This window comes from Cyanistes caeruleus, unplaced genomic scaffold (assembly GCF_971803275.1).
Source record: "Cyanistes caeruleus unplaced genomic scaffold, bCyaCae1.hap1.1 HAP1_SCAFFOLD_149, whole genome shotgun sequence".
Classification (NCBI taxonomy): Eukaryota; Metazoa; Chordata; class Aves; order Passeriformes; family Paridae; genus Cyanistes; species Cyanistes caeruleus.
Window position 1 is genome coordinate 130753 of NW_028255943.1, and position 16132 is coordinate 146884.

The window sequence follows — 16132 nt, forward strand, 5'->3', positions numbered from 1 at the left end:
ATCCATGAGTAAATTTTACAAAGTTTTCAATGAAATTCTTATTGATCAATTTGCCTCCATTTCATTTCTAACAAGCTGTTCCTAAAGATCCCGTCAGGCTGTCTTAGACACTTTGGACAAGGGATTCCTTCCAAGCTGGGCCACTTGGGGGGGGATGGGGGCGGCCCCAGGGCGGAGGGCAGGGTGTGCAAGGGCCCTTTGTGACACGCTGCAGCACGGTCACCGTGGGATGGTGGCAACGGGAGCAGATGTCAAAGGGCCCTTTGTGACACGTGCTGACATAGGAGCTGGCGGTGACAGGGCCACGCCACAGTGCTCGGTGCACGCGACGGGTCAGGACGCGCCAGAGCGGTGCTGTGAGGAGCCCCCGCACAGCGCACTCCTTTGTGTCGGACCTGGAGCTTTTCTGAAGCACTATTACTACAGGTGACCTCGAGGCCAGACCACAGGTCTTGCTGACCTGTGGCCTTGCTGAGCCTTCCTTCTTAAGGTTCTCTTGAGGGCAGACCGTGGGACTTGGTGACCCGGAGCTTTTCCGAGGTGTCGCCCATCCCTGCAGTCTCTGCCCTTGAGACCAGACCACAATCCCTGTCCAGGAGCCTCCTGTCCTTGTGGCAGGAGCCTTCAAGACCCAAGTGCAGGACTCGCTGTCTTGCAATCTTGCCAGGACTTGAGTCTTGCAGGTGCCTTCCAGGCACGACTGCAGGACTTGCTGAGTCTGAGCTTTTCCGAGCCATCTCTCCTGCAAGCAGCCATAAATCCAGTCACTGCCATGGAGCAGCGACCCCCAAGAGTGCCCAAGTTGGCCTGGCTTGAGGAGCAGGAAGAAGAAGGCTCTGGAGCTGTCCTGGCACAGGAGTCTGAAGAAGTGCAGGAGTTCCAGGCACCACAGGAGGGTGAGTTGCAGAGCTCGGCCTTAGGGCTAGTGCCTGTTGCCAGCTTGGCCCCATCCCATTCCATGCCATGCCATCCCCTGGTGCTGTTCCTATGGAAAGGATTGGAGAGTCCGAAAGAAGACAGGGAGCAGCGACCACCAAGAGTGCCCAAGCTGGCCTGGGTGGAGGAGGAGGAGGAGGAGGTCAAGGAAGAAGGCCCTGGAGCTGCCCCAGCACCAGAGACCGAAGAGGTGCAGCAGTTGCAGCCGCTGGAGGAGGGTGAGTGGCAGAGCTGGGCCACAGGGCTGGTGCCTGCGGCCATCTTGGCCCCATCCCATCCCATTGCATCCCATCTCATCCCATCCCACACTGTCCTGTGGACACACACCCATGGACAGCACAAAAAAGGGGCTGGGGCTGCCCCCGCAGCAGTGGCCGTGCTGCATCCCCTGGGGCATCCCGGGACTGTCCCTGCCTGGGGAACGCAGGGCTGGGCTGTGCTCTCCGGCCTCTCCCGCAGCCCCTCAGCTCTGGCTGCTCTTTGCCAGATGCAGCCATGGACGGCACACAAGAGCAGGACACCGCCCGTGGCCGCTTCCGCAGAGCAGCGCAGGTACCTGCAGCCATCCCCACCTGCGCTGGGCCTGCTGGCACTGCTCAGCCCAGCACCGCACTTGGAGCACTCCATGCAACTTCCCTGCCTTCCTGCCCTTCTCCTACAGTTTCTTTACCAATTCATCACGAGAATTGGCAAGGAAGAGACCAGTCCCATGGACACTGAGGTCAAGGCATCCTCAGAGGTCTTGGTAGAACAGAGCAGCGCTGCCCAGCTGGATCTGCTTGTAGAGTCGGCTCTTTTCAATCCAGAGCAAGTAAGCAGCCTGTGGCCAGCCTTTGATCCTCCAGCAATTGCTTGGCTTTCCCAAGCCATGCCTGCTGCTCACTTGAAGCTTTTGAGGCCATGGCAGCGTGCTGGAAGAGAAGCACTTGTCTGGGGAAGAAGCTGGGCACATTGCTGACTCCCTCTGCTAGCATTCCAAGTCTCCCTGTGCCTTCTCCAGGTGCCCGGCGTGGTGAGGTACATCCACCAGTGGCTCATGGCCAATGAGGCTGCTGAGCACAGGATGGACTGGGCCCTGATGCAAGTGGCTGAGGCAGAGCCCGATGATGTGGCCATCACTCTCCTGCGGGTGGCCCCAACGTGTGACAGGTATGGGGCCCAGCTGCCCCGAGGCCTCAGGGCTCCCCAGCCCATCACCCTGTACAGCCCGGCCCAGGGCTGTGAGCAACACAGACTTCCAGGGCCCTCTGGCTGCTCCCTTTGCCAGCCTTGCTACAAAGTCGGCCCCCGAGCCCGCTGCCGTGCTCCCAGCCTGCCCCTCAGGGGCCTGTCCCCACAGGGCTGGGCTGCCTGGCTGCTGCTGCCGCTCAGGGGCAGTGGGCACAGGCAGAGCTGGTGGCCAGCTCAGCTCCCCGTTGCTGCCCAGCCCACGGTGATGTGTCTGACCCCGCAGAGCTGCTATGGCCATGTGGACGACCATCTTGCTCTCGCCCTGGATTTCAGAGGAAGTGACACCGCTCCTCATCAATGTGGTGGGGAGCTGGCCGCAGAAAAACCTGGGCACCTCTGATGGGGACAAGACGGCTGTCTTTTCCCTGACTGTGAGTTTCGGGAGCTGGCCTTTGCTCACCGCAAGGCCGGCCGCCTCTCCAGCAACTCTGTTGCCTCCTTCCCCCACTGCATCTCCCTGCTTCAGGCACTGGCCACAAACCTGGCCTAGGGGCAGCTTCAGGGCCACCAGGCCCGCTGCTCCCCCTGCGTCTCCCCTGGCCTCTCCCTGCCACGCTCAGGCCCTGCCACACGGACGCCCCGGCACTGAGCGCTGTCTCGGGCTGCTTTGTCCTCTGCAGGCAACTCTGGTGATGTGGAAGATCCTCCAGGGGCCCTGTTGCCCACAGATCCTCACAGTCTATTTCCCCCGCCTCTTTGTGCATCTCCTCTTCCAAACGTACTTCAGTACTTTGTATATGACAGAGGACGTCCATACCTTCTGGAAGGAATGCCAGGAGCAACACGGCCTCTCCACCAGCCCTAACAGGTGCTCCATGCCACTCCTCCTGTCCCTGCCACTTCCCCAGCCTCAGAGCCAGCGCTCCCAGCGTCACCTGGGCTTTGCTGTGCACACAGGTTTGCAGTGCAGACCCTGAAGGCCCTGCTCTGCAGTCTCCACTTGGAGCATGTGGTGGTGGCAATGGAACGCAAGTGTGGCTGGGACACGCTGCTCTGTGCTGACACCCACCACTATGCCATGGGTCTGCTGGCCAGGTGAGCCCCCTTCTACCCACTGCCTCTGACATTTGTGCCCCCTGCCCGGGATGCCCCCCACAGTCCCCATGGCCATGGGCCTGAGGGCCTCGTCACTGAGGGATGGCCAAGGAGACTGCAAAAGGCTGTGAGAGGAGGGTGCCCAGGAGCAGCCACATCTGAAGGGCCCAAATACCCTCACAGGGTTCTGGGGCAATAGGACAACTGTGTCCATCAGTCCTGGGAGAGGTTTTTCGCACCCTTGCTGAGACTCTTTCTGCCATTTTCCGCCTTCCAGGGTAATGCGCCGTGCATCTGCCCACTTGTGTAAAGGCATCTTAAGCTACCTGCTTGAGGTGCTCAGCAAACCGTTGCCACACTGGGATGTCTCTGCCATGGCATTCCTTGTGGAGGTGAGCCTGATGGCCAGCACTACCTCGCTCAGCTCCCTGCCAGCCCTGTCCCCTGCCATAGCCACAACTGCCTGGGATGGCACCCGCCGCCCTGTGCTGCTGCCTGGGCCCAGCCCTGCGCACTTCCAGGCTCCTGCCGGCCGGCTCCCCTCTCACTGCCCTGTGCCTTTCAGCTCCTAGATTGCCTGGACTTGAGTGACTGTGGTGACAGCCTAATGGAGATCTTGTATAAGTACCTGTGGTACAACTCCACAGAGATGCATCACCAGGTGCTCAGGGCTCTCCTCCTGCTAAAGGACCGTCCCTCCATGGTGAGAAGGGGGCAGCAGCTGAAGCCGTGTGGGCAGCATGAGGCTGGGCAATGCTGTCACTTGGCCTTGGCTGGCCTTTGCCTTGGGCGCTGAGGCAGCTCCTCGCAGCTCTCCTGCCTCCTGCTTCAGCTGCCCGAGTGCTTTGGGACAGCCCTTTGGCCTCTGGGCCCTGCGGCAGCTGCCCGGGCTTTCACACCCTTGTGTTCTGCACAGGCCGAAAGAATTCAGAGCCTGACAGGAAGACTAGTGCACCTCCTGTGGGACTTGGACAGTGACGTGGCCAGGATGAGCATTGCTCTCCTGAGCTATATTTTCATAGATGAAGACACCCCAATATCCTGGCGCAGGGCCCTGCAGCTGGCTGAGCCGCTCCTGAAACTCCTGGACAATGTAAGGCTCTGTGCCCCAGCCACGGCCACTGCCTGCTGCCCGGACACTTTGTGCCCTGTGCATTTGCAGGCCTGCGCCAATGTGGGCCACAAGAAGCCAATGATGAGGTCATTTTTCCTTCCTTCCTTTCATACAGCCTGATAGCCAAGTGCAGCTGCTCTCCATGTTTCTCCTTCGAAGGGTGATGTCTTCAGCAGAAGAAGAAGGAAGAAAGCCCCTGAAGGAACGAGTGTACCAGAGCCTGCTCCCACTCTTTTTCCACTGCCAAGACGAGAATCGGCATGTGGCAGAGGTGAGGACTCCTGGGCTGCTGCTGCGCCTTGGCAGGGGGCTCAGCTGCCTCCTGCCCTGACGCAGGCTTGCAGGCTGCAGCCTCCTCCAGCCCTTGGCACTGGGACACTCCTGTGCCCTGCCTTGTGGGGCCATTTGCGGCTCTCTGCTGCTTCCCAGGCCTCTCGGACAACGCTCCTTCGCGCGGCTGACTTCCTGAAGAGGTCAGACCTAGAAAAAGCTGTGAGGAAGGAGAAGCTGTGGAAGTTTGCCAAGCTCGTGGTAAGGGCGGCCTGCAAGTGCCAGCCTCAGACTAGAGAAGCCCCCTGGCCCCGGTGCTCAGTGTGTGGGGCTGGCAGCTGTGCCTCTGCCCTCTGCTGCAGCCGGGGGCCGCACGGCTTCTTCTCCAGCCCCCTGTGGCCCCGAGCCGGGTGCCGATGGAGCCCCGGCCCAGCGGGGCTGCGGGCCGGGCCGGCACCGCGGCTCCCCGGGCAGCAGCCGGCCCTCTGCCCCCTCCAGAGCCCGGCGCCAGCGGCTGCTGGCCGGGCCTCAGGGCTGGCCGGGCACGGGAGGCCGGGGCTGGCCGCAGGCAGCAGCGCCCGGCCGAGGGACAGAGCCCGCGCCAACCCTTCCCTCCTGCCGCTCTCTCCAGCTGGCCGACCACAGGATCCCCTTGGCCGAGCACCTGCGTCGGGCCCTGCAGTACCTGCAGGACCCACAGGAGACCCTGCGAGCGGCGGCCATCAGGGTCATCGGTGAGTCCCGAGCCCGGGCTCCCTCCCCGCCCCGCCGCAGCTCGGCCCCAGCCCCGGCTGCTGCCCCGGCAGCGGCACCCGGGCCCGGCGCCCTGGAGCCCCGGCTGTCCTCGGGGCTGCTGCTGCCGGCCTCTGGCAGCCGTGCCCTTGGGCTGAGTCAGGGTGCGGCAAGGGCTCGGACTGAGCCCTGCCGGGGCAGGAGGCCGTGTGGCCACAGGGCTGGCAGCGCCGCTGGCAGGGAGCTGTGCTGCTGGGACCCTGACAGGCTCTGTGTTCTCAGGGATGGCCGGGGAGCAGCTGAGGGGGCAGCACGCAGAGCTCCAGGTGTTGTGCAGAGGTGAGCCAGGGCAGCGGGCTGACAGCGGTGGCTGTCGGGGGCAGCTGCAAGCCCTGGCCTGGCTGTGGAGGGCTCTGCTCCCTGTCCCGGTGAGGGGCGGCATGGGCAGAGCACAGTGAGATTTCAGGGCCACGTGGGGCATTTGTGGCCAGCAGCTTCGGGCTGACCCCCTTGGTCCCTGCTCCCTCCTGGCCAAGGCAAGAGCCGGCTGGCATGGCCCTGGCAGGGGGCTCTCGCTGGGCCCCCACAGCTCTGGGGTGTGACCGTGGCTCTGTTTGTCTCTCTTGCAGCCCTCGAACGCCTGACAGAGGACAGAAGCGGTGCCGTGTCAGACCTGGCACTTGAAACGCTGTATGTCCTCCGGGCCATCCAGAGTGCCCGTTACTCCATTCTCCAGAGGATGCAAGACCAAATCCTCAGGGCATGGAGGACACGGCCTCGTCTGTCGGGCCTGGGCTGGCTGCGCTGCTGCAGATGTGCTCAAGGCTGATATGGGACGTTCTGTTTGCTGGGGCCACCTGGGCCAGCCGGGATTTTTTATTTCATAAGAATTGTTTTCTTCTATTTTTTTCTTTTTAGTATGTAAATAGTATAGGATATGTTAGGGCTGAGAGGCTCTATCTTCTGGGGCCACATGGGCCATTTGTTATTTTTTTTTTCATAGAGATTGTTCTTTTCTTCGTTTCGTTTCCATCTAGTATGTAAATAATATAGGATATGTTATAAACCACAAGAGTCCCGAGACCTTTCTTTTGCTGCCCAGGGTGTGTGGGGCATAGGGGAAGAGAGGGAAAAGGGTTCTTGTGTTCAGCAACCTGCCGGGGCGTGCAGTGGCGCAGGGGAAATGGCCAGAAGCCCCTTGGCCTTTGGTGGTTGTGCTGAAGCCACAAGCCCTGTGGCAGGCAGGAAGCGCCATCTGTGTCCTGCTGCCCGTGTGTTGCTGCCGTGATGGCTGAGGAGCTGCTGGAGCTCCTGTGGGGCTGCGGCGCTGCTGCCGGGCCAGGCTGGTGGAGCCCCTGAGGGCACGGGGTGCTGGGAGGCCGTGAAGGGATGAGGGGCTGCGGAGGCCCAGACGGGACAAGGCAGTGGGAAGGCACGAGGGGCATGTGTGAGGGAGTGGGTGGCAGGAGGTTCCAAGGGGACAGAAGGCCCTGGAGGAGCCGGGGTGGTGGGAAGCCCTGAGGAATTGGGTGTCAGAGGCCATAAGCAGCCCCCGGGCAGCCGCCTGGTCCCTTACACCTGGCTGCTCCGGTGCTGCCCCAAAATGTCCCCCAGGCCTGCAGCAGAAGGCCTGGAGGCTGGGACACCACCCCAGCGGGAGGGTGGTGACAGCCCGAGGTGCCCAGGCTGGGCTGGCTGGGGACATGGAGGGCAGGGGGTGCTGCCAGGCCACGGCCACTGGGTGCCTCCAGGAAGGGGCAGTGGGCAGAGGCAGGGCTGGCGGCCAGCCCGGGCCCTCGCGGTTGCCCAGGCCACGCTGCTGTGACCGAGGCCCCCCTGACACAGAGCTCGGGGCCCACAGAGCTGCTGCCACCATGGGGAGGGTGGCGATGTCTCCTCCGGCAGGGCTGCCCAGTGGCTGCTGCCCAAGCGGCTCTGGAGCCCACAGAAACAGCAGCAGAGTGTGCCCAGGAACAGCAGCAGCCCCAACGTCGGCACCTGCGCACTGAGGCGTCCGCAGCAGCCGGGTGCCAAACAGGGGGAGGCTGTGGGCACAATTGCCTTTGCTTTGGCAAAAGGCTTCAGCAGAGTTGGCCACAATGGCTTTCTCTTCACTTGCAGCCTCACAGCGACGCTTGCCAGCTTCAGCTGTAGCCTGTGCCCGTGACTGACTTGGATGGCCGTGCTTGAAGGCGAGCTCGCCTTCCACACTCAGGTGTCCCAAGGCAGCGGCATTGGCGCCATCCTGAGAAAGAGAGGGAGAGAGAGAGTCTGATGGGGCAGGAGCCCTGTGCTGCAGCTGCCCTCCCTCTCTTCTGTCCAGGCACCTTAAAGACACATGAAACCAAATCCTGGACTTGCTTGGAACAAAGGAAGAAGCAGCATGCGCTGAAAAAAAGCAGGGACTTACACGGCTCAGTTTTGCTCTCCACTTGGGCAATCCCAGAATCCCTGAGCACTTGGTGTTGCAAAGTATCATCAACATCATCCAGTCTCCAACCATCCTGCCATGGGCACAGGTGGTGTGCAGGCACAGGTGTCACTAGAATTGGGAGAACACTTTTCCATGTTGACCTTTTCCTCTCCTGGATTTCAAGCAAAGATGAAAAAATCATCTGGTGGATGACAGGTGAATAGTGTAGCTCACAGAACTAGGAGTAGGAGTCTCCAGTCCCCATGGTGTGTCCATTCAACCATTGTTAGGTCGTCCATTTGGAGCTCGGGCACAGGCACCAGGCTGGTCCATTTCAGCATCCCAAAGTCTTGGTGGCTCCCTGTGCACCCACTGTCTCCTGAATCCATTCTTGAATTCCCAGTTACTGCTGTGCAGGACATGAGAACACAGGAACAGCTTCAACTTGTTTTCATTGGCAACCCCTTTGAAATGGCATCAGCACACCTCCAGGGGACAGGGTATGACAGTGGGGACAGTACTTGGCAGCTCATGGCTTCAGATGTGGGAGGTAAATATTTTGCCTAGGTACACATTGAAGTTCAGGTTTTCCCAGGGTTTGGATTGACTCGTCATTGCAGGTAACTTTAATCAATGCAAAAGGATGTAAAAGCAGAGTTTCTGGAGAATGTGCACTAGGGAGGGAATAGGGAGAAAACCTTGAACACAGCCAGCAGGCTCTGGAAAAATTTATAAAAGTTAAAATTAAAAATAGATGTAGCTTTGTGACTGTTCAGACAGGACTCCTTGTGTCTGGAGGTGATCATAAAACATTTTAAAATCTTAGGAAGTTCGGGAACTCAGAAAGAAAGTTAGGCTTGGCAAGCCCTGGGAAAAGTAGGCCCTGGAAATGTTAGGCCTTGTGCTTGCTAAAGATCATGTGAAACTGCACCTGTGGAATCAATATATGATAAATGATAGAATTGTTAGATGTGATTAGATATAATTATTGTTTAAAGAACATGAGGAACAATGTTAGGGGGCTGGGGTGGGATCACGAGAAATCCATGCTTGGGTAAAAACAATGCATACAATAGAACAATGTAAGTTTAATAATTAATATCTAAGTTGTATAACGATAGAGTATAAAAGATGTTCAACTCAAAAGCAAGATGGGTCAGATTTGGGTCTGTGTACCCTTGACACCCAGAGCTCTTCAATAAAGCACCTGCATATAATCATTGTGTGATGATGTGTGTTCCTGAACTCTTAACATTTTGGTGACCCAGATGGGACCTTGTGAGTGCTGCTGAGCGAGCTCACGACCCGATCCTGCTCCAGCCGGCACCGAGGGATTCTCGGGGAGCCCATCGGCCGCGACCGTCTGCGCTGCTCACAGCGTCCCCAGGAGAAGAGGTAAGGTGCTTTCACTTTGGTTTGGGTGCCTGCCAATAAGACGCAGCAAAAGCTGCGCTTGGTTGGGCTAAAGGAATTCCTGTTGGGATTGCCTGGGCGCCGTCTGTCAGACGACTGCGAAAGCGTTGCAGGTTCGGCATTTGTGGTGTATTGTAGTTGTGACATGGAGAAGCTTAAAGGGGTTTTGGGCAGCAATGCTCTCATAGCAGGAACTTCTCCTTTGGGGTGCTTCTTAGCACATTGGAAACAAGGTCACTTTGGGGAAGAATTCCATAAGGCTAAATTGATTTTGGCGAGATCTCCCCATGGAAAAACACTCCAGCGTCCCCATCTCATCTGTTGGTAGTGATAACCTCCTCTGCTCTCTTTCTTTACTTTGTTTTCTTTATCTCTCTCTCTCTCTCTCTCTCTCTCCCCCTCCTCTATCACATAACACTTGTTGTCACTAAAATAAATGTACATTATTGCTGTTGTGATTTAAACTGAAATCTTTTTGTGTTCTTTTTGTCCTCTGAGATCAAACAAACTTCTCGCGACTCCCACTGGCGTTAGCGAATCGTGACATTTAAACTGGAGTCACGGACAGGATTTCTGACAGACAGAAGGGGCTGCAGGTTTGTTGTGCAGTCTGTATTAGGGGAAAGATGTTTTGCTCCAGCCGCACCCAGCCCGACACTCCCAAGAGAGTGAGCGGTGTCTAGAAAGCAAGGGGGGCAACTCGAATTTCCCACAAACTGCACACGCCGAGGTGAAAAGCACCCCACACTCACTTGAGGGCTCTGTCTGCAGAATTTCACAAAAGATCTCTTAGTGCAAAAGGGTGGGAATGTTTTTGTTGTTGTTGTGTGTGTGAATTTTGAGTGCTTGGTGTAGTGAAGAGACAATCAGAATTTTAAACTGAAAGAGTGCCTCCTGAGCAGATTTGGTCTTTTTACCCACACAGGGAAGCAAAAAGCAGTGTGTGTGTGTGTGGGTGTGTGTGTGTGTGTGTGTATAATTGAAGTTTATACCTCCCTGTAGTGGTTTTCCCTTTGTAAAAATGACTGAAAAGGGCAGTGCAGAAGTTAAAGCTGCATTTTATGCTCTTTATGTTAGCAAAACACAATGCCAGACCTTCTCCAAGAGGGGAAAAGTGGGCGCTTAGTTACTGGTTTAATTTGGAAAATGTGATTGATAGAGTATGTTCTTTACAAGGTGAAAGAAAATTTAAATTGGTCAAAAATAAAACTCTACTCTGCTCAGTTTTGGGAGCTTGTTTTACAGCAGCTCCAAAAACTGGCTTTAAGCAAAGAAGTGAGGAAAGAACTAGAATAGACTCCTTCTAAAACCTAATTGAAATTTTGCAAAAACAATTCAATGAAGAAAAGAGTAAGATCCATCTGTTGTGAGCAGCCCTCCAGGATGAAAATTCAAAAATGCTGACTCGCTAAAAGAAACAGAAGAGGGGGAAACCCCTCTCCTGAATCAAATTTACCCTCCAAAAGAGCTAATTCATTCCAGTAGAAATGATGGACCTGTAAAAATGGCAGAAGAAAAATCAGAGAAAGCAAAGGTGTTAGATGCATTGGTTCTCTTAAGGAAAACCCAGACAAGAGAAAAGAAATCTCTCACTGCCAGTATTGGTGGTCACTGGAGATAAAGAAGGGGGTCCCCAGCAAGGTAATAGATGGCTTCTCACTTCAAAGTTGAGTGAAGTTGTTTCTAATTGGCACTGTCCCAAGTTCATTGTATGGAATGCCCCATTGGATAACCCAGCACAGCTCCACAGGCTCTGGGCTGTGAGCCAAAGCCGTCTCCTTCTCAGCTTCTGGGAGTGGAGCCCAAAGAGCCTCAGAATCAGGGAAACTGGGAACTCTGCCTCTCATGGGTGAGCAGAGAGGCAGAGGTTGCTTTTATTTCACGTGCTCACTAGAGATAACAAAACTGGAAACATACTGATTACAGCAATAGTGTGTAGAGAATATTTGAACAGAAGGTGGGCATGATATTTTAGTAAAGGCCTGTCTGCACAAACCAGCCTTTGGTATAAGTTGTGATATTAAAGGCTCATGTCCTTGAAACTTTCCTGAAGCAGAGAGAATGAAGCAAGACAATATCCTTGTGTATAAGAGAAAAAATGTAAACCTGTGTGGATTAACCAAGAGTAACTTGCTTAGCCCAGGGACCCTGTAAAACCCTATAAAAGTGTGCTAAAGATAGAAATAAACGATGTTCCCCATACTTCTGTGAAGACTAGGCTGAATAGTCTGAGCTGTTTCTCCATGATAGTGGGTCCTATACATCCACTTTTTACTTTTGTAGTTAACACTGGAGCCCAAATTTCTGTGTTGACCAATAAAGACTGGTGCAGGATTTGAGAGTAATAAATGGAATAACTAAAGATATTTACCCAGTGGTAGCTAATCCTTGCACATTGTTAACATCTATAAAAGAGAAATAGAAATGGTTTACTGTACTTGATTTAAAAGATGCCTTTTTCTGCACACCCCTTGACAAAAAAAAGCAGGAAACTGTTTATCTTTGAATGGGAAAATCCAGAAATCAGAAGGAAAACTCAGCTCACTTGGACACGACTTCCACAAGGATACAAGAACAATCCAACCCTATTTGGAAGCCAGCTGGGGAAGGAGCTGGAGATTTGGACCGAGAATGGGCAAGTACTGAGAAAACAATACCTGCTGTTACAGTATGTTGAGGATATACTGATAGCTACAGAAGAGAGAACAACCTGCATAAAGGTACCAATTGAAATTTGAAATCAGCTGGGAATGGGAGGATATAAGGAGTCTAAAGAAAAGGCACAAATTGCCTGGCAGAGTGTGATTTCCCTGGGATGTGAAATCTCACACGGGCAATGTAAGCTGGGTACTAATTGTATTCAAGCTATTTGTGCTATTGCAGAACCCCAGAACGTGCATGAGCTGCGAGTCTTCCTTGGGATGACAGGGTGGTGCTGCCTGTGGATCATGGACTATGGACTAATTGCAAAAGCCCTGGATGAGGCCCAGGAGACGCAGCCGTTTACCTGGGGCAGAGCACAGAAGGAGGCCTTCCTCAAACTGAAGGAGGCATTGACAACTGCTCCGGCGTTCGGATTGCCAGATTTGTCCAAAGATTTCCAGCTGTTTGTGCATGAAAGACTACACCTAGCACTGGGAGTGCTGAGCCAAGGTTTGGGAAGCTGGGAAAGGCCGGTAGGCTGCTTTTCCAAACAGCTTGACAAGGGGAGTGCTGGATGGCCTTCATGCCTGCGGGCAGTTGCAGCCAGCGTGATGCTGCCACAAGAAGCCAGGAAACTCACCATGGGTAGACACATAGATGTCTCTGTGCCACACATGGTGAGCACTGTTTTAGAACAAAAGAGGGGCCATTGGCTATCTCCAAGCAGGATGATGAAATTCCAGGTAATCCTGACTGAGCAGGATGATGTCACACTAAAGACAAATGACCTCTTGAATGCAGCTCTGTTCCTGGGTACCACAACTGAAGAAGGCCCATTAGAGCATGACTGTGTAGAAGTAATAGAGGACACCTATTTGGCAAGAGAAGACCTGAAAGACATCCTACTGGAGCAAGCAGAGTGAGAGCTATTCACAGATGGAAGCAGCTTGGTGGAGAACGGGACCAGATACGCTGGATATGCGGTAACAACAGTCAGTGCAATAGTGGAGGCAAAAGCATTATCAGCAAATGCATCTGCCCAGAGGGCAGAACTGGTTGCCTTAAGCAGAGCACTAGAATTGAGTAAAGGGAAAAGGGGAAACATCTGGACTGGCTCAGAGTATGCTTTGGAGTAGTGCATGTCCACAGAGTGCTGTGGAAAGAAAGAAGACTGCTGTCTGCTCAAGGTACACACATTAAACATCAAGATGCAGTCCTGCAATTGATAAAAGCAATACAAAAACCTGAACAAGTAGCAATTATGCACTGCAAAGGACACCAATCAGGAAACTCCAAAATTTGTGAAGAAAATGGAAAAGCAGACTTGAGCTCGACAGATTGCTCAAAAAGGGCAAAGAACAATGGCATTGATATCTTTAAAAGTTAATGTATCTCAATTTAATTTGCCTCCAAAACCGAAATATTAAATAAGAGATGAGAAATTGGGACATTTGCTAAATGCACAAAAGAATTCAGAAGAGTGGTATGTAACTGCACAAAGACAAATAGTGTTTACCCCCTTGATAATGAGAGAAATTCTATAAATGAAACATAACAAATGTCATTGGGGTGCAGAGGCATTGGTAAAATGGATGAAACAAAAATTAATCTTGGTACGGATGCTAACAGTGGTAAAATCAGTAATGTCAAAATGTGAAATGTGCTTAAAAACAACTCAGTGGCTAGACACAGGCATAGCTAGGGAAGATTAGGATAGGAACAGAATCAGGATGTCACTTGGCAAGAACCCTCTTGTAGAGTGAAATTTGGCTGGGCCCTAGAGTCTTTGCTCGGTCCTAGAGCAAACTATCAGAATAGAGAAATGTTGTACAAACCTACAGGTCAGGTAGATAAATTGGCAAGAGTGAGCTGGGAAAGATTTAAAGAACTAAATGTACAATTACAATTTATTACTCCTGAAAGAGCATGGAGTGTGTGGGTTTTTTAAGGGATGGATTGATCATTGCTGTGTCCACATCCCAAATGGGACTGCAGATGTAGAATATGACAGCAATCAGTTGCAACAAATAGAGCACCAAGCACAGGAAGAGCAAAAGGATTTGACTACAAGTTGGTTAGGCAAAATCTTCAAAGGGTTAGGATGGAATGTGAGTTCATGGATTAAATCTATCATTGAGCGTGTGATCATCTTACTAATTGTATTCTTAGCAATTTGGTTAATTTACAGCATCTTCAAGGGAGAAATACAGAAGAAAACATCCTGGAAGCAGAAAATAATAAAGGCACTGACACAAGATCCACCCCCACCATCTTCTGGTTCTCCAGTTCCTGACAGCATCCAGGACAACGTTTACATCAATCAAGGATTCGAAGAACATCGAGTGTAAACTCAGAAACAAAGGACTGTGTCAAGTGAAAACATTTGCACTTATAGTGAAGTGAAAATGCTTTCAAAGGGGGGAATGATAGTAAAAGGTTCTAAAATCATAGAAAATTTGGGGACTCAGAAAGAAAATTAGGCTTGGAAAGCTCAAGATGAGTAGGCCCTGGGAAATGTTAGGCCTTGTGCTTGCTAAAGATCATGTGAAACTGCACCTGTGGAATCAATATATGATAAATGATAGAATTGTTAGATGTGATTAGATATAATTATTGTTTAAAGAACATGAGGAACAATGTTAGGGGGTTGAGAGGGGAACACGAGAAATCCATGCTTGGGTAAAAACAATGCATACAATAGAACAATGTAAGTTTAATAATTAATATGTAAGTTATATAACGATAGAGTATAAAAGATGTTCAACTCAAAAGCAAGATGGGTCAGATTTGGGTCTGTGTACCCCTGACACCCAGAGCTCTTCAATAAAGCACCTTCATATAATCATTCTGTGATGATGTGTGTTCCTGAACGCTAACAATTTCATCAGATTTTACTGGAATTTTGTGGGATTTTGTGAAATTTTGTGGACATTTTTGGATATGTTGTGGATGTTGCTGGAATTTGGTAGAATTTTGAGAAGTTATAGGGAATGTTGTGGCATTTTTCTGGAATTTTTTGAGGCTTTTCCAGAATTTTGTGGGATATTGAGGAGATTTTGTGGAATGTTTCTGGAATTTTGTGGGATTTTTGTGGGATTTGGAGGAGACTTGAAGCATTTTGAGGGATTTTTCTTGGATTTAGTGGGAAATGGTGGAGATTTAGTAAGCTTTTGCAGGGAGTTATTTTTCTTAGTGACCCAATGACCCAACACCTGTGTGCTGCACTACGGTATTTTCTATCCAATCACCTCCTACTACCCAAAAACCCCTAGGAGAAGAACATGAAGAAGAAAGAAGAAGGACAAGAGAAAAAAACCCTAAATCCTCCATCTTGTCTCTTGTTCTCTAAACTACTTTTTCACCCAGTGATTTAGAAAACTTTCTAATCTACACACTCACACTTTTCCTATCTAACTTTAACATTTGTTTTCATGTATCACCATGAAAACATGCTCATGAATTTCGTATTATATGAAATTCAGTGTTTCTTTGAATCCTAGAAGTAAGTATTAAAAACAAGGGGACACACTCAGACTCCAACATGTTATCTACCTTTGACTGATCCAAGGAGCTATTAATCATAATGCTGCCTTAATTAATAGGATTAGTCACCCAAGTCTCAGGCTAGATAGTGAAGACACAGGCAAGCAGCTTAGCAGAAGGTTTTCTAGGAACATAAAGAAGGAATCCAGGACATTGTCCTGTATTTTCCTTTAAAACAGCTCTGAGAAATCCCCAGGATACTCATGTTAGGAGAAAAGTCCTACATGATTTACATGACCCTGCTGAGCTTCCGAGATCAGGCGGGATCGGGCGCTCTCAGGGCGCTCTGGCCGTAGGCGCTGCTTCCCCTCTCAGGAGCGCTCACCTTCCTGCCCTGCCCCGCAGCCTCACCAACACAGCCCAGACACGCAGAGCACACAGCCCGGCCACCAGGGCTGCCTATGGCCACAGCGGACTCGGAGCCACAGCCAGCAGCACACAGGCCACACAAAGCACAAAACCCACACCAGGCCAGGCACACAAGGCACACAAAGCACACCAGCCACCTGTGCCCACAAGCTCCTGCCCCTCGCCAGGGCTGCCCAAGGAAAACAAGGCACCTGCCGGGACCTGTGCTACTGTTCAAAGTTATTAGTCTCTGCCATATAACAGGAATAGATGGTCCAAAATTAAATGGCCTCAATGTCACCAGGAGTTCTTCACACAGTGCAGGTGTGACATTTGAAAGCAGACAGACTACAGTCCTTTTTTTCTGTGTAACTTCTGGCTGCAAGTCTGTGGCCATAGGGAGATGCCACAATGTGTCATTTAAAAATCATCATTTTTAAAAGCCCAAACAACAA

General features: G+C 52.3%; 1 protein-coding gene and 1 long non-coding RNA gene across 2 annotated transcripts; both read left to right on the forward strand.

Moving 5' to 3' along the window:
- The first annotated feature begins 253 nt into the window (after positions 1-253).
- Positions 254-6386, forward strand: LOC147645878 (maestro heat-like repeat-containing protein family member 7). Its single transcript, XM_086874159.1, has 16 exons — positions 254-896; positions 996-1154; positions 1424-1488; positions 1598-1747; positions 1937-2085; positions 2390-2537; positions 2787-2974; positions 3064-3201; positions 3479-3593; positions 3767-3904; positions 4118-4294; positions 4431-4586; positions 4745-4846; positions 5217-5319; positions 5600-5656; positions 5947-6386. Exons 1-16 carry the CDS (start codon positions 773-775, stop codon positions 6144-6146), a joined length of 2169 nt encoding a protein of 722 aa, XP_086730285.1. The 5' UTR covers positions 254-772; the 3' UTR covers positions 6147-6386.
- Positions 6387-6544: 158 nt separating this feature from the next.
- Positions 6545-14631, forward strand: LOC147645879 (uncharacterized). Its single transcript, XR_015282094.1, has 2 exons — positions 6545-7946; positions 8999-14631. It is a non-coding gene; the product is annotated as an uncharacterized LOC147645879 (long non-coding RNA).
- Positions 14632-16132: the final 1501 nt, after the last annotated feature.